Consider the following 27,681-nt stretch of genomic DNA (forward strand, 5'->3'; position numbering starts at 1 on the left):
TTTATTACAACATTATTTTTCAAAGAACTAACCAAACCAGCTTTTGTAGGGGATACAAACTAGACAGCTAATTGAGTGTGGTTCAAGGTCACCCAAGTCGATGAAGACAGATCAATATGAGATCAATATAAGTATTAGTACTTGTCTAATCAACTATCAAAATAAACATATATTTATATGGTTATCAGCTGTTATATTTAATTTTTTGACTATTTTTTAACGTTTATAAAATGCTAAATAATCACTGGCTACATAAAGTTTGTTATAAAAGCTTGTGGGTAAAAAAAAAATGTATTGTGCATCCAAAATGTAATGGTCAGAGTGCAGTCTGTTGTGAATGTAGAGCGGTGGGAATACATCTTTGAATGGAAATGAAGTCAAATGGAGAGAAAGCTGAATTATGTATATCTATTGTGTTTACTAATTGAACTTGACATTCTTTTCAAAATTAAAATTTGAAAAATTCAAGCCAGCATTTGTAATGAATTAATTGTGTGGAGAATTTGTGCTACAAAAAGAAATAAAAGTCAATGTATCTCTAATATTGACTGTTTATTGAATAAGTCTACGTGCCTGGTTCTCCTTTCTCCCGTCTCTGTACCTCTGCTTGGTACTGTTCTATTTCAGCCTCTGACATATTCTCGAAAGGATTAGCAGCATAATATTGACGATAAACAACAGCATTGTGTTGATGGTCCCTTTGAATAATGCCCTTGGAAGCAGCTCCAACAACTATTAATTGATCCCCAGCACCACTAAGCAAGCCATCCTAGTCAAGAAAGAAAGGATAGGGTTAGGGATTTATGGAATGCAAAAGAACATTATTATTATGACATGAACACAATTAACAACTATATGTTATTGTATAGTAGCTATGACTAAAGACTCTTTTAGATCTATGTGAAAAGTACAAATATGATGATCACCTTAGCTCTCTGAGCTTCATCCCACGAAATTCCTTCCAAAATTTTAGACTGTGGTCCTGGAGTAACTTTTTCCTCATAATAGTCTTTTCGGATCTGTAATTGTAAAGTTTACATTTAAACAAGTTAAAAAATAGTTTAATGAATAGACTTCAAGGCATATATAAAATTTTGGTCATAATTCTTAGTTTAAAAATTGAAAAACCACATGCTTATAGAATTAAATATAGGCTATTTAAAGTTAAAAGCAATTTATGCATTGAAAATTTAACATGATAATAGATAAACTTTAATAGAAGATGTATAAAGGCATGAATATCTATCTTGACAATGTTATGTTGATTTTTTTTTTTTTTTTTTTATCATTTTAATAAATCCTGTGCCAAAGTCAAGTTATTAAAAAAAGTTCTTTACATTGATAGATATCACACATCACAGCAAACAGAATTAATATATTAATACAACAGAATGTTCACTCTAGGTCAACTCCTATAACAAATATGCTTATATCATTTACAGATTAAAATTATACCTAATTAAATCATGGAAATTACTTAAAATTATAAAAAGTCTAAAACTAAAATACATACACTTTTTTGCTTCAGCTTAAATTCTTTTGGATTCTCTCCTTGTGGAGCAAATTGATTAGGATTTTCAACTTTAATTGGAGTACCGCTCGGTCTGTTTGGTGAGTCTCCTTCAGGTACCCACTAAAATAAAAATAACAATGACATGACTTCTTTCTAGTTTTGTAAGCAATTTTAAAAGTTTCAGGTTTTAGTGCTATTACACAGATATTATTTAAAATAACATTTGAATACCTTTTTGGGAGGCATTGTTAATTTATTTCAAAGATCCAGGCTTAAACAAGATCAAGCTTATATAACTTTCTGCACAATATTATTGAACAATTAGGGACAATTGTGGCTGAATATTTACATCAACTATTGTTTAAGTCAATTTACTTAAGCTCAGCTGCAGTCTGAGATGGACTCCCCCTTCCACTAGTTAGAACATCCTAAAATATTTTGGCCCATCAGTTGTAGACATAAATATGTCTAAGGTAAGCTCAAATTTGTTTTGAATCATCCATGTTTTCCTGAAGCTTATAGCTCATCAAGACCTTATTTCGGCTAAAAATGGCTATGTAGAGTGGAGCCTACAACTTAGAATGGCTAAAAGTGGTCATGTTGACCTGAAGCATGTGACCCTAGATGTTTTTTCTGATCCTTAATATCATACAGTGGTTTAAAAAGTTTTCGGAATAAGATTGTTATGTATTTATTTGTAAAATATGAATTGAAACCTAGGAAATATAACTAGTGGTCACTAGTTGGACCTACATACCACTGGACGAGCGTGTCAGCACACTTTAAACACTCATCTGTTGGTTGATCTTTGTAACCTAATTCTAGCTATAGGTCACTTGGGAACTCACTATTAACAGTGAAGTCCCATGGGGACTGTTATTGACGATAGATCACATTTGTTCCTAACATGGATGCTCTTTAGAAGCAATCCCATCGTTATGCAATACTCCCCTCCAAACACACACATTTTTGGTCCCTCATTTTAGTATTTAAGGATAAAATTGCTTTGCCTTTCTTTATCCAAAAGAATATTTCTAGAGGAAACCCCTTTTCATAAAGGCCCACCCTAGCACACATACAGACATTTCTTTGCTCAAAAGTTCTAGATCTAAATCCTTTAAGGATCAATTCTACAGAAATTTTCCTTTGCTGATAAACTACACACCCTCTTTAGTTCATCAGTTCTAGATCTAGATTGGACCCTTATCTATAAGCTGTTTTGGTTTGTCTTCTTTAATGGAATTGACATAGTCACACCTACATACTCTGAGCATCACAAGCTTACAAGTATAACAGTGCTATTCATAAAACATAGTGATGTAAAAAAAAATTAAATGAAAAAAGACCTTTGTAATTTTCTTGGGTGTGGTTGTGCCAATTTCTTCAACTTCAGTTTTTTTGTAAGCATTAGGTGTTGTTAACCACCCTGCTTTGTAGGCTTTTTTCTGTCTTTCCATTGCAGCTTTCAATGGTGAACTGTTAAAGATATTATGACATAAATAAGTATTAGTATAAAGAAAAAATATTTAGTAAAAAATATTATGCACTTTACCCTAATTTACCCTAACTAAACTAAACATTATAGTTTGTAAGACATTATAGACATGCCTACCCCAAGACCAGGTATGAGGAACACTTAAGTTGAAAATGGGGAATTTTGGGCCCCACAGAAAAACATTTACATGTTTAAGTTCAGCAACCATATTGCATGCAATAAATAGAACTTCAATTACATAAATAACAATGCTAGTTTAGAATTTAGAGTCTACTACTTTAGTAAGAACTTGATCTAGTCTAGAGATATCTAGATTGTTTTCTCACTACATAGATCTAAAATCTAAATTTATATCTAAAATGTTACTAAATCTCAAGTAGATCTAGAATAGATTTTTTTTTAACTTAGATCTAGAATTTAGGACTAGAATTAGAAGATTCTTGCAAATCTATAAAGCATCAAGTTTTCAAGTCTGTAGATATCTTCTTGATTTAATTTAGAAAGATTTAGATCAATTGTAATCTAGATCTAGATAATAATCCTAACCTTATTAAATTTTATCCTTTTCTTAAAACTGTTTAGATCTAGAGACATTGTCGGGAAAAAATTGTTCTGGCAAGATTATCAAAGACATTTTAATGAATGAAGCATTGGCATTTACTAGACTAGATTAGATCTATTAGCTTAACCAAATCTAGGCCACACAGGGTGGAAATGTAAACAATGAACACAGACATATATATATTTTATTTTGCATTTAGTATTTTCATTTCACATTAAGTCGCATTAATAGAACATCATGAAAATAACATGTTGGTTTAGTCAGAATTCGGAACAAAAAAAGCGCCAAGGAATGTTTTTTTTAAAATGATTTTGCTAGACAGTTCAGCATAATGCAAAACAGTAGGTATGTCTGACATTATTAACAGGGTCAAGTTAAAAAAAAACTTACGCATATTTTGAGTGTTCATAATCTCCATCAAAAATATAAGTAAACGAGCTTGATGCAGGTGGTATTTCTACTTCACTATTTGATCGTTCTTTCTTCTCCTGCTTTACAAAAGGTAATTTATAGACATAACCTGTTCTATAGCCCTGAAAAAAAGATTTAACAGATGGGTTATTGAATTTTTGTAAATTATAAATCTAATTTTCCTTTAAAAAATATAGTACAGTTTGCTATAAATAACTTACTGAATTGTCTAATGTTCTCATCAAGGCTTCAAATTCTAACTCTCCTATTTTCCATTTGCGACCTGTTGTTTCAACACCACCACCACCTTGATTAGCAGTTTTGTAAGCTTGTTCTCTGGCCTCCTCTGAAGGGATTACTATGTTGTCTAAACCAGCAGGTACGGCTCGTACCTAAAAAAAAAAAAATGTTTTCATATGGACGAAATGAAAGAAATCTTTAAAATTCTGTATCAAATTGAATTCTTATTTAAATTTACAAATTTGAAATGGTGAATACCGTCCTTCTATTATCTTATTTATCATTAAAAAAAAATTTTTTCAGTACATGTTACACTAGAGAAGGCACATTTTTAAACATGAAAAAAAAAATTGTTTAATTGAAAATGAACTTTCCTAAAGGATAAATGACTAGGTAGGTATAAAAAAAAAGCATAGAACTTAATTTTGAAACTATACTTTTAGGGTAAACTAAACACCATACCTGGGCTTCACATGCTGCCATTATATTAAATGTGTAATGGAAAGCCTCTTCAATAGTCTCACCACATGCCACAATGCCTTGATTTCTAAGGACCAGAATCTACAAACAGAAAACAAGCTAGAAAATATCTTAGTTAAAACATTTCAAGAAAATGACAGCCTGAAATTCTGACATGCTCATTATCTAAAGACAACCTGTGTAATACATACTTTATTATGAACTCCCAAATTTCTTGCAAGTTTTTCTCTTTCTTCAGGATCAACAAAAATGCCTTGATAGTCATGGTAACTGAGCTTACCACATACTAGTGCCTCCTGGCTGATAGGCAACAAACCACATTTCATGGCTGACACCTTATGGTAGAAAGAATACAAATTTAAAAAAAAGTAATATAATACATAATATATAAAAAAAAAAAAAAAGAAATATAATACATAATAAATAAATAAATATATATATATTAGTCTGTACTTACTGCAACAGCTGCAGGTGTATGTAAATGAACAATACATTTGATGTCAGGTCTAGCTTGATGTATGGCAGAATGCAATGTAAACCCGGCCTTGCTTACACCAAACTGAGTTGAACCAGGCTCAACAATATTTCCTTGAACATCTACTTTTATCAAAGAAGAAGCACTAATTTCAGAGTACAGCATTCCAAATGGGTTCAGCAAAAAATGTTCAAAGTCTGGACTAACTCGAGCCTGCAAAGTGAAACAAAAACTATATATGAAGGAAAGCATTATCTTAATCATCAACATGCTCTGTTTAATAAATTGACTTATTAGTGTTTGAATCGGTTCAGACATTTTATTTTTTAAGTTAAGTGATTTCTTTGGTGGTGGTGTACTTGTAGGCAACTCTGCTATCAATTTAAAGTTCAAAAATACAAATTAAAAAAAAAAATTCTTTCATATTTATTAAATCCATTAAGTCCTATTTCCAGTTAGGAAAAATCCTTTCAATACCCTAAGCAAAGAGGGGTAACTCTGAATAAAAAAATATTTTTAAAAAAAGTAAAATTTAAGATTTAATACTAACAAACAAACAATCAACTTCAAAAACTAGAACAATATGTCTAGTTTAAAAAAATATATACTTTTAATACCTTTAGAATAAAAAAAAATGCTTCAAAAATATCCATTTTAATTAATGGAGCTTATATACTGGGGCTAAGGGCCTGTTGAAAAATTCTATAAGCAAAAAAGAATCTTTCTAAATTTACTAAAAATAGAATCGGTAATCTCCTAAATAATTTGTAATGACACTCCAACAAGACTAAAAGAAATCTTTAATTTTAAAAGTTTAAAGCAAGCATACTGAAAAGGGGATTTTAGAAACATTCTACGATGGCTTAAGACTAAAATGAGAAAACATTCCCAACTGCAGAAGGAGCTAATGGGTTTAAAAAAATTTTAAGTAAAAAAGAAAAGAGATGAATAAAAACAGATTTCATTTCAATTTGATTTTACATTTATTTACAAAATACCTTAGGTAGGCTTTACAAACATTCATAAATTCTTAAATTTCATTCTTATGCTAGAAACACAAACTATGCTCAGTTTTCCCTCTTTTTAATAACAGCCAGCTTACACTGAGGTTAAGCCACCTGTCTATTTATCTGATATCTCATAATGTACAGAAAAAGCAAGGTGGCTATTATGATAAAGTGGGAATAACTCTAACTCAAGTGCTAAAAAAACACAAATGTTGAGTTGCAAGGTCAACTTAAGCACAGATACTCTTTATGCTCTTTATAAAAAACAAAGAAGTTCTTTGATGTCATAAGCAAGAAACTGACAAACAAGGGAAGAGATTGTTTACAACACTTTATAATGATGAATAAAACTACAAACTATTATAATTATTTTTTTTTTAGCTATTCTTTAACAAAGACACAAATCTGAGGTTGATTCATAGAGACCATCTTTTAATTAACCACCAGATACTAAAATAATGAATAGCATTCCAGACTAAGATAAGTGTTTGACCCTTAACCTTTTGGGTGGAGTGTAGCAATCACTATTCTAAGTGTCTCTTCTACTGCTCAGCTGCAAGGGAAGTAATGGGAGAGCAAGTAAAAAGAGAAGGGCATGAATACTAATGTTGATAGACTGTAACTAAACATAGACAAGTGAAAGAAAAATAAATCTGTTCAATTAATACATTAAAATTACAGAATCCTTTTATGTCCAGTTGCCTCAAGATTTTAATGCAGCTCATAAAATGATTGGTACAATATTCTCATAATTCTACTATTTAATAAAAATAAGCATTGTCTGAAATACTTCATATCATATAACTTCTACAGATAATGGATTTCAATAATTGGCTTCAAAATTATGAATGGCTGTTAGCAAATAAGATTTCTGTGTATCAATCAGTTCTACACATTTATTTATTCAAATAGTAGCTTAAAACTTGGGATTAATGGTCATGGTGGACCAGGTTTGGTGATAGAGGAGCAAGCTTTGAATAATAAAATGTCATTGGGTGGGAGGGAGGGGGGGAGTAGCAATAACTCCAAGATACAAAGTACTAGGTATAGTTGGTGGTAAATATTTAAGTTAGGTTAGGTTGCAAATAAAATTGATTTTATAGATAACCTCAGTGTTTTCGCTAATCAATTAAATAAATGTAAAACACATAATCTAATTATTACTGAATGGAATAAATACCCTAGAGTTTAAAATACTTACACTAATGTGATTGTAGATTCCATGTGACCAACCACACAAGTCTACTATTCGATACAAAGCAGCCAATTTACACCTAAGAAGTTTTTCTCCTTTGGCAAAGCCAAGAGACTCAACTCCCCTCAGATCATTGATTGGAATGACAGTAGCAGCTAAGAGAAGAAGTGAAAAAAAAATAAATCCTATTTATGTTTAATTTATATTTTAAAAATGAAATCAGGATTCTTGGACCATTAGATCAGGATGTTGGATAAATAGATAAATAAAAGCAGTAATGAAAAGCCTAGTGAAAATCTTCTGAAATAAAAACAATTTCTATTGTTCACCCATTGTGATAAAAAACTAGCAGAACAAAATGAAGACCATTGAAACATAGAAAATAGCATTTAAGTATTAGATCTAAGTATGGAAAATATAGTTACAATGACCAGCAATAATTAAAAAAAATTGCTGATTTAATACTAAACTAAAAAGTCTGAGATGTTTACTTTGACCACAAAGAGTATATATTATTAAAATCTCATTAACTATAAAGGACATTTAAAATTGTACTTTATTCTTAAATTATAGTATCCATTAAATCTATAACAGTTTTTATATTTACAATAAATTTTGAATTGTAAATTAACAAAATATGTGTAGGTTTATTAAGGCCTTCAGAGTATATTAACAGTACTACAACTACAAACATATTATAGTTATTATTATTTTTTAAAGCTTATCTGTGGTGTCATCTATAACAGGTTATGATTTAATAGATTTTTTTATAGCAAGTAAAGGCTCAGAAAGATTTCAGAATTTATAAAAAGAAAAGAAAAGATGAATTCAGATTTCATGTGGGGCAATGATATTTTCTATCATAATATCATGCTATTGAGGATCTTTTTTTATATAGATCACCTGTAATTAAACTGTATCACCAAAGACTATGTTTAAATAGATTAACTTAGTGCTACAAATATTATAGCACAGAGAAATGTGAAGTGGTTCTCAAAATGAAAATACTTAAAGGAATAAATAAATAATAAATGTAATATCTGAAATAGATTAAAAAGATGCAATTCAATAATTTCAGACATGTTACTTTGTTAGACAATGTAGGATTGTTTTAAGTTCTTAGTATCAAACCAATTATAAAACATAAGGCATGAAAAATCATTAACAAACTATCACAGGGACTAATAACTAAATTTTTAAACAAAACAACTTGAACTGAACTTGACAATAACAAATAAGATCTAGGACCTTAATAATAATATCAAAAATGATAGACCTAAAACAATTACTAAAGGGTCTACCTAAGAGTTACAAGCAGCCTATTTCAAAAATAATTATTTTAATAATTTTTCTTAACGACTGCATTATGCTTTAAAACAAAATGATATTGAACCAACAAAAATGTGTCACATGTCTACTAGTTTGGACTCTGAAGGTGTAAATGTCTGGAACAAAAAGAGAAGGTAGAGCAAACAAAGTAGGAAAGGAGAAGCTGCAGTAATACTACATGGGGAAGGTAATGCTAATCTAAGTGAAGAATGACAGGAAAGTACTGCAGATAAGGGTGAGACACCCCTGGAATGATGGGGCAAGGTGGGGAATGTAAAGAAATGGCATAAACTACTAGAGAAAGGAAAGAAAAAATAGTGAAGACTGAATAAACAGTGAGGCTAGAAAAAATAAGAAGTAAAAATCAAAGCTAAATGCTTTGGGATGCTTTTATTATTTATGTAAACTTTCCTATTCGAAGAGTTCATCATGCCTTGTTCAAAACAAGAATGACAGCATGGACACTCTTTTTAGTGAAAACCATATATGTTAAGCTATTTTATTAATTTTTAAACTAACGTGCGCTCCAGTGTATAAGCCCCACGCTGGATATTTAGTATTTTAAAATCTTGCTTTTATTTTATCCCACAAAGCGTCGTCTATCGGCCGACATTTTGTTTCTGTGGCGATTTTCTATTCCAAGCCACGCTTTTAAGCGACCATTTTTAAGATTTTTGCCTATTTTTTTTCTTCACTGTTTCCTTGTATTGAAAGGATAACCAATTCACTAAAAAAAATATTTTTAAATCTAACAGTCCATTATTAAAAAAAAAAAAAATATTTATAAAGGAAAATGAATGGGCTATCCAATTACACCAAAACTTTTGTTATAGCTCTAAAAATGTGAACTGCAAATATCTAGGCGTTATCATCATCAACAAGCTTTCATGGGAAGACCACCTTGGAACTCTGACAAAGAAAACAGCCCAGAGACTCTTTTTTCTATACAAACTCAATAGCTTTAAACTAAACAAGAAGATCCTTGAGACTTTTTATGGCGCGACAGTACAAAATCTGCTAACATACGGAATAACTTGTTGGCAAGGCAACGCCTCATCTAAACTGTTGCGACGTCTAGAAAACATTAAAAAAGCATAAAAAATTACTCTCACAACATTACCACATTTAACTCTTTACAATTCTTTAAAAAATCCTGAAATTTCATTTCTGCTTACATGACTTTGAAAACATTGTATTTATTAATTATTTTTTAGTGAAATAGTGATTATTATATGTCATGAAAGGTAATTGAATGCAGTTTAATTTTATGCCATTGAAAATGTGATATAACTGCTTACTTTGGTTTGGTATTAAATTAATTATGTAACGACAATTTTTTTTCTGAAAAAAAAACAAAAAAACATGAAAGACACCATTAAGAAAAAAAACTCAGTATGAAAGTAAATTTAAATCAAACATATTTATTTTGAAGAGAATTCATTTCTCTACAAAGGAAAACAAATTTAAAGTAATTTGTAAAGAAAACAAAAAAGTTATGCAACAAAATGTAAAATGACATTTTAAGGGGACATAATTAGAAAAAAATGAAAATTTCAAAAAAAAAATTTCCAAAGGTAAAATTCATAGAAAATGTTACAAAACCAGTTTCATAGAACAAACATATTTAAGTTAGACACATATACAAAATGATAAGTAAAAAACTATGATTGGTGATACTTTAGTAAGCAGTTACTTTTCCCATGGAAACAGAGATATATATCACATTCCCCACATTTAGTGCTAACTTTTCTTTCCACCCCCAAAGTTTGGTAGCACAATTTACAGTTACGTCTGGTTTGTGAAAATTCTGGGATTATAGAATGGGTAATTTTTTTAGACTGTTTGACATTTGATGCAGTAGGAACACTTTGGTACTTTTCTATTTTTCCTAATTCACGTGTTAGTTCTTCTGTAAAATCAAGCTGTAAATAACGGTTAGGTCTTTTGAGCTCTGGTATGTCAGAATGGGTTTTCCTCCATTCTTGAAAAAGAATGTAACTGTTTACTCTAGCAATATCTATAAAATGAAAGAATAGAGTTTTCCAATACTTCTTAGTTTTTCTTAAAACATTGTATTTATTTATGAGTTGGTCACTTTTATCCACCCCACCCATATACACATTATACTCCTTGAAGGCTGTTTCACTAGTAATTCCCTATATTCTCCATTGATTTTAGTTCTCCTTTTGACAAATGAATAACCATTAGCTGTCATAAAATTTGACATAACAGATACAGTTTTGTTATCCCGCCATTGAGTTGTCAAAATCTCATCATCCCTAACCCATCGCATATCTCCTCTATTAGAATTCTTCTCAAATGTTTTTACATCTTTTAGAGCATTAGGAAATCCTTTCCTATTTTTTAATATTGTTCCACAAGCACATATACCTTTTAACAATAAATCTTTTAAAAGTTGATAACTAGTGTAAAAATTATCAAAAAATATGACATATCCCTGGTTTATAATACTTTTAGACAAACGCATAACAACATCATAAGCCAAACCAAAACGAGAAGATGGACTGTTGTCTTTGCCAACATAGATCTCAAAGTCATAAGTATAACCTGTAAGAGAGTCAGCTAGGACCCATATTTTCATCCCCCATTTAGTTGGTTTGTCACGTATGTACTGCCGAAAACCATATCTCCCTTTATTTTGTACATTCTCTCATCAATGGAAAGATTTTGATGAGGCTGGTATAGTTTTTGACATTTTTTATGAATGTATTCATACAAAAAACGAATTTTACTTAGTTTATCTTGACGATCCTCTGTTTCAAAATTAGATACTTTTAAAAAGGACATGATCTGAAGAAATCTTTTTTTAGTCATAAAGCTTCTTGCCCATAAACCATTGTAAAGTGATGACCTACACCAATACTTGGAAACAGAGGGTGCTCGAACAATAGACATATACATGAGCAAACCCAAAAAAGTATAGAATTCATCTACAGTTACATCATACCATCCTTTGTAGACTGTTGGTTTGGTTGGTCCGAAGTGGGCAGCATATTTGTTTGTGTACAACACAAGCATATTGACAAGGTCGACAGTGAAGTACAGCTTGAAGAAATCTGATGGATGTAAAAACTTTCTAACTCCAGCCTTTGTCAGAATCTCATCATTCAAATGAACTCCTGGTTCTCTGGCTGGTCTAAATTTTGGTGTTGGGGCTGGTGGTCCTTCATCCACATCATTGTATCCCTTGGGACTGAAAGAATAAACGTAAAAAAAAAATTATTATTATGCTCTAACAAGTTACTTAGATTATAAATCAATAATGCTAATTTATTATGTTTGCTTGATATATATATATATATATATATATATAAATTTAGATCTAATCTACATTCTATAAAAATATGGTAACAATAACTTTCTAAACTGAGGTTGTAATGTCTATGTGTGCATCCAATATAAACAAACCCTTAGCAACCAAATTGGTGTAAAAAAACAATGATTGAGTGACTATTTTATGTTTATCATACTGAACAATTATGAAGAAATATTAGCGTACAAAGGCTATAAACCTATTCTAGATAAGTTTATTGTATAATTCTAATAGTAATTTCTAGTTATAATAACATTGTTTTTTTATTTTTGAGAAGAAACGAATGATTTTCTATTGTAAACAAATAGGCCTAATACTTACACAGCATTGCCTCTGTCTCTGGGTGAAGTAAAATCATTCAAATTTTCAATATCTGAGTCAGAATCACTGCTGTCTGGCTCCCAGATATCTTCATCTGAAGATTCATCACTAAAACTTGCGTCATTTTCATCGCTAGACATTTTTATTTGATTTTTACTGGTATGGTACAGATACAGTACTTTCTCAAAAAGCAAGATGGCGGCGGATGTGACTTTTAAATAGACGCATGTTCATTCGCATTTTTTAAATGTAAAAATAGAAACATATCGCATTTTTATGAGTTTTATTAATAAAAAAATAATTATTAAAAATATTAAACCAAAAAAAAAAAATGAAAAAAAAAAGGAAATTCAATTGAAAAATAAGCCCTAAAAGTGTTGATCTTTTAAGATCGATTTTCAAGGGAGAGAACTGTAAAGAGTTAAAGGAACTTTTTGAACAAAAGTGCCTAAGAAAAATCGAAAAAATCTTGGAAGACAACGGCCACCCGCTCCACCAGAACTACGTCAGGTTATCGCGAAGTGGGCAACTGCTGTCAATCAAAACAAGAACGGAGCGGTACAAAAACTTGTTCGTACCTCACTCGGTCAGACTCTATCACCGCCACTCATTGATCAGGGAACATGAAATGCACCAAGATACCTGTGTGTAGTCGCTGAATGAACTCTCTATGTTGTCTGTTGTATTTATGTGTATTTTTCTGTTGTGTTGTCTTGATATGAGAAAAGAGTCCTTGTAATCACAACAAATTTCCGTAAGGATCAATAAAGCAGTCTTAGTCTTAGTTTCTCACAGAGGTCAAGAAAAAAGAATTTTTGTTGATAAAAAAAATAATTATGCTAATTAGGTCAGGATCAAGGTCAACTCATTAATTTCAGGTGGCATCTTTTAGACCATTTTCTAAGATGCATAAAAAATGCTAAAACTCCCCGAACGCCACAGAAAGTTTCTTAAGACGTTTTGTGGATTAAAGGTATTAACACCCACCTTGGACATAAGTATTTTTTAATCTTCCTTTTATTTAAAAGGTATTAACTCTAATCGACGATACCATTGTTGATTTTACTCCATTCAGCAAACTAATCGACAATATTATTGTCAATGCTGAAAAAGTCAGTTGTTTTGTTTTCTTTCCTCCCAAAATGTTTTTAAATGCTTAAAATTTAATCTTGAATAGCATCACTTTGAATAAAAAAAAAACAGATTTTTTTTCATTTTCAATGAGGTTTTTTTTTTACCAAAAATGATGTTTTTAAAGAATGGGGGCTTAAAAAGGCTCTATTATTCTACATTAATTTTTCATTGAGTTGTGACATGGGATAGTGACCTCAAGAAAATTAATTTTAAAGTTTTAAATACCATACATTAAGTTTTGTGAAAATATGAATAACTATCATAAAAAAAATACTTTTAGTTCAGTTTGGCTCAAGGATTCCTCAACAAAATAAAAAAATAATAATAACATTTTCTAGACAGTTTTTCTATTTTAAGTCTAGACTATGTTTATGCAAAAAAAAAAGTCTTGACAGATCTAGCTGTATGTCCTTTTTTCTTCTGCATAATTTAAGAATACAATGTTGTATTATTTTCTTTTGTATCATCATTTTTTTCCATGAAAAATGTTTTGAATTAAAAATTAACTTTACTAATGTTTTTAAAACTGTTTGATAGTTTTACAGTTATTTCGGACTTTAAAAAATTTAATTGTAAAATGTTTAAAGATAGGAATTGTATTGCCTTAGCAATTGCAATTTATATCAGCATAAAAAATTGTTAAATTATTTTTCTAATAGGAGGTGGGTTGGCTGAGTTGCAAATGTCTGGCTTCCAAACTGAGGGTTTTCAGGTTTGAATCCTGGGTTTTTTAATTTTGGGATCTTTAATGCAACTCTGAATCCACCCAGCTCTTATGGATACCAGAAATTAGTTGAGGAAATGTAAAGGCAGTTGGTCATTGTGCTGGCCACATGACACCATTGTAAAACATTGGCCAAAAAGAGACATGACCTTTACATCATCTGTCCCATGTTATGACATGATTAGGATTTAGTTATTTGTTTCGGGAATAAGGGAAAAGTTTTACTTAACCCACGAAGCGTCGTCGGCCGATTATATCGGCCGACATTTCGTTTCTGTGGCGTCCCGGCCGATATAATCGGCCGACTTTAGACTGCTGATTTTCTATTCCAATCCACGTTTTAAAGTGACCATTTTTAAACTTCAGATCTATTAGACATTCTTCTTCCTGTCAGATCCAAAAATAGCCCATTTCCCCATCTGTTTTTGTGTTTACATTCTGATTATTCACCGGCGAATTTTTCTTGCAATGTCCGATGCTAGCCCGGGTCCATAAGATGTTACAAAACATAAAGTTTCAAATACTTTTAGTTGTTCTTTTTTAATATTACAATTAGATTTAGATCTAGGAATAATGAGAATATTTTATATATTAGATCTAGATCTATTCATGAAGAGGCCGATGATTTATGTCCGTACTGTCCGTAGTCATCTAAAGTCTAGAGTCTATATCTAGACTCTAGACTAGAGACCGGACTGGATCTGCACCTAGACCTAGTCAAAATTTAGTGAAATTTAAGACATTTTAAGATAGATTGAAGCATATTAATGATAATATTGACTTCTTTATGCATTAAGTATTCTATTTCTTCAATCTTTAAATGCTTTTAACTAAACTGAACAAAAAAAAAACGATTTTTATCTATTTTTTTTTCCTTCACTGTTAGTTGTATTAAAAGGGTAACCAAGTCACTAAAAAAAATTTTTTTTTTCAAATTTAATGGTCCATTTTTAACAAAATTATATCTATTTATAAAGGAAAATAAATGGGCTATCCAATTACATCAAAACGTTTGTTATAGCTCTAAAAATGTTTCTCACAGAGGTCAGCAAACAAGCTTTTTTGTTGATAAAAAAAATCAATCATACTAATTAGGTCAGGGTCAAGGTCAACTGATCAAATTCAGGTGTTCAATATATGATCTATAGTGTTCGCTGTCCAATTACCTTTCAGAATATATATAAAACATGGATATCAACCTTCACTTTATGGCATTTTAAGACCATTTTCTAACATGCATTAAAAATGCTAAAACTCCCCGAACGCCAGGGAAAGTTTCTTAAGACGCTTCGTGGGTTAATGATGATGACGTAAAGTTTGTTAAAAAGTAAGAACGCTCTAGGATTTGATAGAGACAAGATGCTTTTCCTATCACAGCAAGAATAAGAAGTAGTTTACGGACATAGTTAACATCGGACGATTCCCTTCTTGATCATTAAACATATTTGTTGACCAACATTAGCGTCGACTACATATCTTGATTGTTTTGGCATTTCGCTGGTGTTTGAAGGTTACCTCCTGTTTATTTCATTGTTTGTATTTGACATGGCGGAAGAGCCATAACACCCATAGATCACAAGATCTTAAAGTAAAAATTCTTTTTATATTTACAAAAGTTTTGTTCCTTGTTTTAGAAATGGGGAACAGACCGCCACATAGGTTTAGGAAGAGACAAGTTAATTATTGAGAAATAAGCTTACCTCTAGCCAAACTACCAAGGCTACCTTTAGAGTGAGGTAGCAGTAGATCTGTAATTTGTTGTAAGGCTATAAGACTTGCAGGGTAAGGTCCATGGCGAAGTTGTTCTTCTACCACCTGTTCAAGTTCTTCTTTGAATGCTTGACTGTTTAAAACCAAAGAGACCCGTGAACGATTTTCCATCTGTTGCAGGTCTTCTTTAACCTCAGCAGGACGCTGCAAATTTTTAATGTACTCTGGGTCATCAGGGTCTAGATGAAAAGGAAAAAAATATTTTTTACTGAAAATGCTTAAACACATAGAAAGGCATAACAGAAACAGATCATAGAAAAAGAGAGGTAACTCCAGATTTGAATGCATGCATTATTCACACTGGCTACATTAAAAAATACTAGCATAAATTACGCACCAGGTCCAAACATACAAGTTAATGACAATTGCAATATTTATAGATTTTAGATTTTATGGAACATCTGCACAATTTAGGCAATGTCATGTCCACAATATCTATAATATACTGAATACATAAGTATACATTACCAAAGCAACAGTATTTTATAAACAGATCAAAAGTTTTAAACTGCTGTCAAATAAATAGCTAATCTGAAAGATGAAATACTTTTAAAAATTTTAATAAAAAAAGAATACATACCGATGCCATCGATGTATTTTCCAGTAGGGCTGGCTGGCCCATTTACTCTAGGACCTGCCTCACTCATCCCACACTAGTGGCACAGGGCAGCCTAGAAAATAAAATGACTAAATCAGCACCAATAACAATAAACTTAGGTGGACATCATGGGACATTTTTTGTCCACTATTTTTGCACACCATGCCCATTGATTTAAAGCCAGTCTATATATGTATTATATATTGTTCATTCTTGCCAGGACACCCCCACTCTTTTTTTAACTTCCAAAGTATGAGCGGCATTTTAATGATACCCGTAACATGCTTTTTTACCCTATAATTCTAGTATCTGAATTGGAATGACCAGCTTTCATTCACTCCTTCTCTCTCTGTCTCCAGAATCTCTTTTTTTTCCACCATGTGAATCATTTTGTTCTCTGCTTTATGACACCCACTTAGCCCAACACTCATGCCCACAAAAATTCTAGTATCACTTGTACTATTCCACCCCCACCCAAACTATCCATCCATCCCAGTGGCGCTACAGCCCATGGAGGGCTCTGGCCTGCTTCAACAGATCCTTCCATTCAGATCTCTCCAGGGCTTTTTGTCTCCACACCCTAACCCCAAGCTGTTGCAGATCTGCCTCCACATCATCAATCCATCGCATTCGAGGTCTGCCTTTTGGTTTTTGCCTGTATACAATTTATCTGACATTCTTTCAAGGTGAGATGCCCAATGTAGTCTGTTCTTTTTTATTTGAGTCACTATTGGACCCACTCAAACAAAAATGTTAGTCCTGCATATAATCTAAGGCTTTTCAAGTTCTCTGTTAAATCAGGAAACATTTTAAAAAGTACATGTTTAATATATATGTTACCATTTGGAAGGAACCCTCCCCCAACCTAATTTCACAATTTTGACCTTTTGTTATTATTTATATATTGACAATTTATAGCTTTTATTATATTTCAATGGTTCACCCCCTCCCCAAACACACACTATTCAGCTCTTGAATTTTTGTTTCAAGTTTTATCTTAATTAAATATCAATCTATAAATAGATCAGGTCATTAACTTAAAAATAGATCTTTATAACAATTACCTCAAACTTAGAATATTGTGTATTGCTTTAAAAGTAGAATCTAGATCTAAATTTTACAGATCTGAATATCTACATGACATTTGATTTTTCAAACTTAATTCAGACTTAATCTTAATTTCTATAACTTCTATTACATTCAAGTTAAGTTGTTTTTTTTTATCCCTTTTAATTTCTAACATAAAAACCAGACCTAAATAAATTAATAATTACTAGTGAAGACTAGTCTAAGTATAATAATATGCTGCAAATATGGAATATCAGACTCTAGACTAGAAATTATAGAAGTGGATTTCTAATCAAATAATCCTTGGCTTAATGCTACTTACTTTGTACTAGGAATGGCCAGGGAATAGTTAGTGTTGTTTTTTTTGTTCAATGCAGGCCAATATAAACTGAATGTTGTTTTTTTTCTTTTTATTTTTTTATCAATTTATAATAATAAACATTGTTAGCAACACCATGTCCATGTGTATGTTACATCAAGCTAATAAATGTCAATAACATTACAAGTGGAATTCATTCTAGCACTCTTAGCTCTATTCAACACAAGCATCTTTCTGAAAGATATTTTCACTGTTTTTGAGCCCTTCAGGAGACTAGGGGGTAAGTGAAGAGGATATGGAGGGATAAATTCTTCAAAGCGGGAAATAAGTGCAAGTTAGAGGGTCTATAAAGTCTTAAATATATATATAATGGCAATTTTTAAGTTAGTTTCCAGGAATGACAAACACAATGTTAGCCCAGGGCTACAATAAAATAAAAGTGTGTTTTTTTTTATCTAAACAAGTTTAATGGAACAATAAAAAAATTAAAAGAGTTAACAAGAAGGCACACAAGAAGTCATTTTATGTGTGAGGGAGGGGGCTGGCAATACACTGTGCTCACCACCCTTCTTCCTTTAATTGTGCTTAGACTTAGGCTTTATTGCCTTTAATTTATTTACCCAATTCTTTTAACAAAAAATAGAGAATAATCTAGATCTATATATCAATCAGTCATACTCATAGTGAGAATAATCTTGATATATAATAAAAATTTATCTTGAATCTTATGCATAGTCATAGACTGAAAGAGTGATATATTTATGATTTAGATCTAGACATCTAGATTGGAAACATCTTAGTCCTAAGACTTTAACTAGTATTCATATTCATAGTCATCTATAGATTTTCTGGATCAATCAGACCCAACCTCAACCATCAATACGGAAATTACCCATTCAACAATGTAAACCTAGTGTGTGAATCATGAATGTGATGTTCATGTTGAATGTAACCTGATTCATGCATAAAATGTTAGTCTACTCTAGACTCTAGATCTAAATTTATATAGTCTAGTATAATATTATATAGAGTTAATAGAGTATAAAAAAAATAAAAATAGATAGATAATCTCGATCTACTAAGATACTCAACTCTCTACTAGATACTAGACTCTAGATCTAGATACATCATACACTCAGTCACTCTAAATCTAGAAAATATAATCCTTAGACAAAATGCATTCTTGATTTAGCTGTCTTTGCATCGAAACATATTAAATGATTAAAGCAATAGATCTAGATCTATATTCAGACTAGAGATAGAAACAGAGATATATAGATTCTAAAGATCCTGTCAAGAATAGATTCCATAAGAGGTTACAACATGGCGGCTTCCGTGTTCACGTCGAAAAATAAGCAGCAATTTCTTATTTCTATTTACCATGCCCAATGTAAAAATACAACGGATTTATTAAGTTTTAAGCTTAACCAACATATTAATGTAAATCTCATAGATTGAAATATGGAAATGCATTTATATTTGCTTGCAATAAATTATAACTAAAAGGTGTGTAATACAGGGTCTTTTTTAGTCTAGTCGACTCTAGTTGTATAGAATAGTAAGAACTGTGAGTAGATTAGTAAAATTGTATGAGTGGAAAAAAAGGGCGGACATCTTTTATCTTCATAAATATAACTTACATGCAGTTAAGCTTACACATTAGCTATAATGGCAAGTTCATAGACATAATTTCGATTCTATATTTATCGTAAATAGTTTATAATAATTATATAGAAATTATTAAAACATATATCTAGATTACCTGTAGACAAATCGAAAGTTTTGTTCAGAGGCCAACCGTCTGACCTAGATTCTCAAAGCTGTTAAAGGGTATGCAGATAAAAGTAACAGCGAACCGGCGGCTGTTGCGTTTATTTAGCTTACGCCCTTCAGTTGCCTCCCTAACAATACGTTGATGCTGTTTACTTATCTAAGATGTATCTTATCTTTCAAAGAACAGATCGACGTTCCCCCAAAGAAGATAAAGATGCATTTTAATGTAGACCTAGAATGGATAAATATTAGATCTATATCCATTAAATGATTTATTTGTGATATGATCTAAGCTTAATAGATGGGGTTAGAGTTACCAGACGTCCGGCAAAAGGAGGCCATGTCCTCCTTTTTGGAGACCTGTCCTCCGTCCGACAGGCATCGGCCTAGACTAAAGTATGAAAATGTCCAGCTTTTTCATAACAATTTGATATTATCCATCAGTCTGTTTTATTCCTTCATATCTCCTGGATTAATTGCGCGAACTGACTAATAGAAGCAATTAAGATGACAATATTTTAACAACCTTTTAGCTTCTTGAACATGTGTTCGAATTGCAAGATGTTACAAAAAAACAACAGTTCATCAAAATACACCAAGAACTTCTAGTGTTTATTTTGCATTCAGAGGTGTAATAATAAAGTTTTAAAAAAAAGGCGCTTTTGCTTATCAACAAGCCGTGGGCAACAGAGGGAAATAGGCCTACACCCTTCAGTGAGAGGTACGGTACGTTTGTCACAATGTACAATCTGAAAAAAAAAAATCTTGCCAGGCATCCACAATGCACAAGTAGCCTACGTTTGCGTTAATGATGTACAACTGGAAAGACTTTTATTGTCTGAAATGTTTCATTAATAAATACAGTGTAATCCTAGATCTAGTTTTTAATGTTTAACGTTGTCTTGTGGGTGTTTTTTTGTGTGTCCTCCTTTGTAAGGCTCTGTCCGGATTTAAAGGAGGGCAGGTGGGACTAGAGCCCCTGGAAATCCACAGGAAAGGGGCCTCAACAAAAGTGATAAAATATATCAGAATTTCTAACCTTTTTTTTTTTTTTCGATTTTTTTACGGCTGTCAAAAATGTCGTGATTCCATGACAAATTTAATTATCGGTCTATCTTTTAGATTTTTGTTATAAGCCTCCTCCCCACGACCCCAATTCGGTCACGATAGAAGCACAAAAAGTCAACTTCTTTAACTATCCCCTATGTAACAGAATATGACGTTTGTCTAATTTTAAGTCTAAATATAGGTTTTTGGTAGGCTAATAGAAGAATGAGAAATGATTCTTACCATTTCATAAAAATGCAGGAAAAAAAAATACTATCAATGGTTTTATATACTGTTATAACTCCGCTCCCGCGCCGGCACTGATGGTGCGCATCAGAGCACCGTTCAACACGAGTAGGAGAAGACATGTTGATTCTACAGGAAATACTGTTGTAGATCCGGCTGAAGGGATCTGCAGGTTATGGGAGTCTGAACAGTTTGGGGCTTAGTGCGTCCTGCGTGAAACCAGTATACTGTTTTGAGGACCTGAAACGTCACTGGGAATTTAAGTGTGTCGGTGGTGTGTTCTAGTGTTAAGTAGGACTTGTAGAACTTTAGACATTACTTCCTGTGACTTGATTTGATAGCTGAAGTCCATGTCTAACTATTTGTTTATAGTTTACAGCTGTAGGCCTAAATAAATACATCGGAAATTATTACCTCCTTCCTTTCGTTGAGCTGTCCAAATCCCACTTCTGACATCAATTGTAGTAAATCTATGGCAAGCACTCAACAAAGGAAGATTAACACTAAATAGGCCTACAGTGATTTAATAATTAACTAAATAAAGTAATCGAGACACACAAGCCAACAAGATGCATAGTTCTAGTTTTAGTCCTTCATTACAATTTTGCCGGAATCCACCATGTCTCTATTTCCTGTCCTGTTTTTCCATCTCTCGTGTGGAACAGTGCGCTAGTGCGCACCATATATGTAAGCGTGGGAACAGAGTTACAACAATACATACTGGGGAAACGTCAACACCAAGCACTGATTAGGACTAGCCACCATTATAATCTATATATTGTTAGACACCTTATTTATAGTTTAGTTATTTAGCGACGCACCATAGAAGACGCATATTGAACGGGACTAGTGACGTTTGGGATATGTTGGGTTAGAGACCGGAAAATCAGTTAGCGATATAATCCTCCAGGGTAACGACGTGTGTAGTGACAGAGACTTTTACTGTGGCCTTTTCTTGGAATAAATACATGCTACATTGTTCTTCAGCGTTGACTACATCTCTTTACTTGTTAAAACCGATGTCTTGTTTTGTCTGGATTGTTGATCAACTACACGGAATACACCCGAACAATAATACCCAAACGCTTGCAGAGTAATTGGTTGAAATTCAACAGTCATCCATAGTTGACCTCAAGACAGCCTGAACAAGCAACATCACAATATATAATTCTCTTCTTCCCTCAACAGTTTAAACAAGAAGTAAAGGAAAGATCACTCTGCGGATAGTCCACGAGAAAACAAGAGTAGTATTCATACTACGGATGACTGGCTTCGCGCTTGACTGTCGTTTAAATTTATCAAACCCTGCCCGCTCCCATCCCCCTTTGTCCTGCGGGAGGTTTGGACTAGGAACTAATCTAAGTAATCTACTATATGTAAATAGCAGGGCCGGACTTAACCATTGTGGGGCCCTATGCGAAACGGATTTCGCGGGGCCAAGTTTCAAGAGATTTTCAGGAGCTCCTGGTAAATTGACCGAAGGCCGCGGGAAATCTGTTATAAGTTATACAATGGTTTAATTTAATAATGTATACACCTAGAATTAGCGCGGGTCCTATGAAAGTGCGGGGCCCACTGCGGTCGCAAAAGTGTGGAGCCCACTGCGGTCACCTAAGGCCGAAGGCCGGCCCTGCAAAATAGCGGCGTATGCTACGCCGCCGGTCGACTAGTAAACTATAAATTAAGTAAAAAGCAGATCCTTACATCAAAGCCACTCGTATGCAGACTCTAGTTGAAACCACGGGTTAGTGTTTTGAAGTCAATATCAATTTTAATTTGACGTTTCCTTTTTTTTTTTTACCGATTTTTACAAAATTGCTGTCATTTTTTTCCCACTTTGTTGTCATCCTCAAGGCCTTATGTAGGGCACAATTGGTCATTAGTCATGGGCCCAAGCGCAATGAAACCCCTCCGCGCTCTGCATTGGTTGTTACGCCAAAGGCTGTGAACCCCTAATAGGTCGTGGGCCCAGGTTCATTGAACCCCTTCGCGCCATGGATGCTTCGCCACTGGTAACAGATCTAGATTAGATTGGTAAGTAGCTGTATGGCGTCATCAAAATTTCCGGTCGGTCGAAAGGATTACGAACAAGACAGCTGAAACAGCAAGGACATGCATGCACTCTTTCTCGATGATCGATTGTTATAATACCAAGCATTTATCAACTCACTCTCTCTCTCTGTCTGTCTGGTACTGGCTTGAGGAGGCTTTAGTTCAGGTCATTCAACTTTATTTTATATAAATGCATTTAAAAAGCAATCACCCAGACACCCCATTCTCCCCTACCCCTTTCCAACTTGTTCAGACAAGTGATAGGATGATAGCGTATTGAGAAAGCTAAAAGCATGAGATTGCGCTAAACAAAAACAATTGGTAAAAATATTTGTAATCGCAAAGATTTATTATTGTTAGTCTAGATCTGATGCAAATGTAATTACATGACTGATTCAAAATGATTGATAGGCCTTCAACTACGCTTAATTTATGCTTTTTAAAGTATTTTCTTGTTTTTCTTTTTTTATGTAGTCCAATCCCTGCTATTGATAGCCTACAGCTATTTTCTAAACAGGCCAATCGGACTTATCAGAGTCGCTAATAAAATCCAAACTTGAACATTTAAAACTGCAAGATAATGCAACTTTTGTTTCTGATGTGTTTCTCTTCTGCGAGCCAAGACCCTTGCATGCATCAAGTGCTTTTTTCTCCCAGCTATTGATATCAATATTGATTCGTTTCATTTCAAGCTTGCACAACTCAACAAGGAAGTCTTGAGGAAAATTTGGGGAATTAAAGTGCAATATGTGCAATTACAGTAATATCTCCTAAAAAAAATAGGCCTTTTAAAAATAGCCTCCTTCCTTAAAGTTTCAAGATCCGCCCTTGATGTTTTGATTTTTATGTTAGATAAGTTAGGGCGGTCAGGTTAGGCCTATATCATACGTTTAAAATTAAGTCGTGATTGATTGTGTTTATTATAAGTTGTTGCTGTTTTAAAGTATTTTTAGAATAAAATTTTTTTAAAGTCTTACATATATAATTATAGCCTACTGTCATCACTTACATAAAACATGTTACTTAGGCCTAGTTGTGATACACTTGGTGCAGTTGACAGCACTCTCCTCGGCAAGAAGCAAACACTATTTTTTTTTATAAACTACAACAACAAATAACTCGGTCTCGTCGCTGTCATTTTAATACAGATCACATACGACACACATATACACACACCAGCAGCAACAACACGCAGACACAAATGACCTTCAGGTTGTACATTTCCGCTTTCCTCCTTCTATTATTTTGCATTGCTAATACAAACTGTTTCCTATTAACCTTTTACACTTAGACATTTATTTTTAGGACTTACTGCAGTGATGCAAGCATGTAGCCTACCTTAAATGTAGGCCTATCTTGCTTACTTGACATTTAAGTTGTTTTTTTTTTTCATTTTCATCGCTTTGTTTAGTTTACTTGTTTCCCTTGTTAACAAAAATTTAACGCCAAGACTAGTAAACCGCATATCGCAAGCTGTATGCGACTCTATACTTGGTTGCAACTCTTCCACGAAATGTATTTCATGCGCGGAATATTATTTATTAACTTGCCCTGTAAGAGACGAAAACAATTTTGAACAAACAAATTAGCAAGGGTAGTCGGTCGCAAACATTTGTATTATTGTCTCCGTCGAGTTTCTATACGTCGAATTGTATTTTGTATCGTTTTACCAATGTTCGGTCGCTCGGGCGTCCACATCTCGGGGGAGGCGCAAGAGATTCTTGTGTGAGTTTTGCACCCCACCCTAGTGATCCCAGTTATCACTCATGCAGTCTCACGGCCCATTAAATAAATTAAGGCCTACAATCCGTAAATCTTTCTAGTAACCTAAAATCCCACACAGTCCCATAGGGTCAGGAGTGACCCATTATCTCGCTTCTTGTAACATTGTCGAGAAAATAAGTCTAAAATTGATATGCTTTTTCAGAACAGCACTAACTAGTGAAATCTGCGCATGTGGAGTGTCACTAGAGAATGCTGACCATGTCCTTCAAAACTGCCTTCTTATCAAGAAGCCCGAACAAGATACTGGCCCCAAAACACTCCTATAGAAAGAAAACTATATGGAGAGCTCCACTGCACAGTTCATCTCATATATTGGTCTAGTCATCTGAACGCTCCAACATAATAATGAGAACTGTAAGATATGAAAGAAGCTGTTCTCAGCAGGTTCAAAGATTTTAGAAACAGTGTTAGCCTTTTTAAATAAATCTCTGAACGCCATGGTAACAGAAATAAATCTCTGAATGCCATGGTAACAGAAATAAATCTTGAAATGCAAGTTGTGGATTTTAAGAAAGAAATTATATTGTTGTAACCCTGCCTTGCACCAGTGCTTGAGGTGCGCACTAGCGCACTAGTGAACGTAAACAGGAAGACACTAGGAGAGAGATAATAACATTGCATCAGGGATTGTGAAGAGTCTGAATGTTTGGAAACTAAGAAGCCAGCTTTTGGTGCTGCCTGAAGGTTGTAGAAGGGACCTGGAGCGAAGCGGGGAAGGCTGTCGTTGGTCCACATTCGGGTTGCTGTTTAAAGGACTGGTAAATTAGTAGAAAGACTCTGAGGAAGCTGAAGGATGCTATGTGTTTGTCCTAGTGAATAAACACCTGTATTTATTTCCTGTTACACTGTGTTGAGTTGCATGCCTATTCGTTGAGTGCCTAACCCAGAGAGTTACAACAATTGGTATCAGAAGTGGGATTTGGGCAGCTCAACGAAAGGAAAGAATGGCAACGCTTAGGAAGCTAGATGAACTTAGCTGTAAACATTTAAAAGAGGAGCTCCGAGCCAGGGAGCTGAGGATCTTCTGTGCCACAGAAAAGATGAGAGAACGCCTTCGACAAGCCTTGCTGGACGAAGATGAAGATCCGGACTCGTATCTGTTCGAAGTACAACCAGATATCAGAGAGCTCATGAATACCGTGACAGATCAGATGAACTCGTTCCAGGTACAGCTAAAAGAGGTCAACGAGCAGATCTGTACCATGATTAAACAGATAGGTATCAGTACCTCGCTGAACAAGACTGATGATACGTTTGATACCGTGATGAGCAAGACCGACGATCAGATGGCTACCATGTCGACAGGTATAAACAATCCGTTACTCAACGGAGACGCCGTTGATGGTGGCGCTGTCTATGACTGTAATAGTGAGCCGTGCAAGCTTGGCTCCTACGACAAGAATCCTAACATTTGTTGTGAAAGCACTGAGCACAGATCTGATCATGCTATCGTGATTCCTGCCTACACTCAGACGTTGAACAATAACTGTGATGACGGGACCTCCTCAAGGGGAGAATTCGAGCACCGGAAGACCTGCCAACTAAGTATTTGTCCTGATACCAGTATCAGCAAGAGAAGCGCTGATGGTGGTACAGCAGATGGACACATAGGACGTTGTAAACGTGCCCCACAGATATCTCTTTCAGACAAGCTTAAAGATTATACCGTGTTTGACAACCTGGCCTCCTGGGGGCCCACGGCACATCGAGAAAGCCTGCTGGAGCAACGTGTAAGACAAATGGTCTTGATGACCTACGCTATGACATCCACTGCATCGCTTCTTGCCATGAGTCTGCCGTCGGTGGTAACTAAGAGAAAGGCCAGACAACGAAAACGACTTCCCCTTAACCAAAGGCAGGTCAATTGGAGCAGAAGGAGAAAGCGGCACCTGCAGAGAGCAGTGTGGATTGCTTTGTGGGGAGCACGATCAATGCAATCTGTGACTCCCACTGACCGACCTCCACCTGCACTGGCCAACCGTGAACATGTTTCTTTTCGGGACGAAAAGACTAAGGTGGGGGTAGTGTTGTAACCCTGCCTTGCACCAGTGCTTGAGGTGCGCACTAGCGCACTAGTGAACGTAAACAGGAAGACACTAGGAGAGAGATAATAACATTGCATCAGGGATTGTGAAGAGTCTGAATGTTTGGAAACTAAGAAGCCAGCTTTTGGTGCTGCCTGAAGGTTGTAGAAGGGACCTGGAGCGAAGCGGGGAAGGCTGTCGTTGGTCCACATTCGGGTTGCTGTTTAAAGGACTGGTAAATTAGTAGAAAGACTCTGAGGAAGCTGAAGGATGCTATGTGTTTGTCCTAGTGAATAAACACCTGTATTTATTTCCTGTTACACTGTGTTGAGTTGCATGCCTATTCGTTGAGTGCCTAACCCAGAGAGTTACAACAATATTATGGAGTTCAAAGTTCGAGCGTCTTTGTACCGATTTACAAGAACTGGGGAAGAATAAATGTGCATTAGGTTTGCAGCACAGGAGAGCTCTTTCCTTCTTTTAGGTCAATAGCAATTGTTTACTGGAATGCCACACACACATACATGGGCGTAGCCGGTTTTTTTTTTTCTCTCTCACACACACATATATATACATACATACAAACATATATAATATATATATAATAAACGTATTCGGTAAATTATTAGTGACTCTAACGATAGTGAATACACTGTTTAGAATTATATATATATATTTTTAGAAAGAACTGAAAGTACATAGCTTTTTGCATAATGTTATAAAAATATGTAAATAATATCCACCGGTTTCTTTTTCTTACTATTGGGGCCCGAAAAGTA

General features: G+C 33.8%; 2 protein-coding genes across 2 annotated transcripts; both read right to left on the reverse strand.

Moving 5' to 3' along the window:
* Positions 1-565: 565 nt before the first annotated feature.
* LOC106073825 (protein hu-li tai shao-like) lies at positions 566-19,859 on the reverse strand. Its single transcript, XM_056018540.1, has 13 exons — positions 19,738-19,859; positions 16,571-16,661; positions 15,921-16,169; positions 7,385-7,533; positions 5,159-5,389; positions 4,893-5,036; positions 4,684-4,782; positions 4,203-4,373; positions 3,961-4,103; positions 2,860-2,989; positions 1,514-1,633; positions 927-1,019; positions 566-769 (listed from the first exon to the last, which is right to left on the reverse strand). The coding sequence occupies exons 2-13, from the start codon at positions 16,635-16,637 to the stop codon at positions 566-568; spliced, it is 1,800 nt and encodes a 599-aa protein (XP_055874515.1). The 5' UTR covers positions 16,638-16,661; positions 19,738-19,859.
* Positions 10,840-12,706, reverse strand: LOC106053246 (uncharacterized). Its single transcript, XM_013208769.2, has 2 exons — positions 12,363-12,706; positions 10,840-11,921 (listed from the first exon to the last, which is right to left on the reverse strand). Exons 1-2 carry the CDS (start codon positions 12,500-12,502, stop codon positions 11,306-11,308), a joined length of 756 nt encoding a protein of 251 aa, XP_013064223.2. The 5' UTR covers positions 12,503-12,706; the 3' UTR covers positions 10,840-11,305.
* Positions 19,860-27,681: the final 7,822 nt, after the last annotated feature.

The sequence above is a fragment of the Biomphalaria glabrata genome, chromosome 1 (assembly GCF_947242115.1).
Source record: "Biomphalaria glabrata chromosome 1, xgBioGlab47.1, whole genome shotgun sequence".
Taxonomy (NCBI): domain Eukaryota; kingdom Metazoa; phylum Mollusca; class Gastropoda; family Planorbidae; genus Biomphalaria; species Biomphalaria glabrata.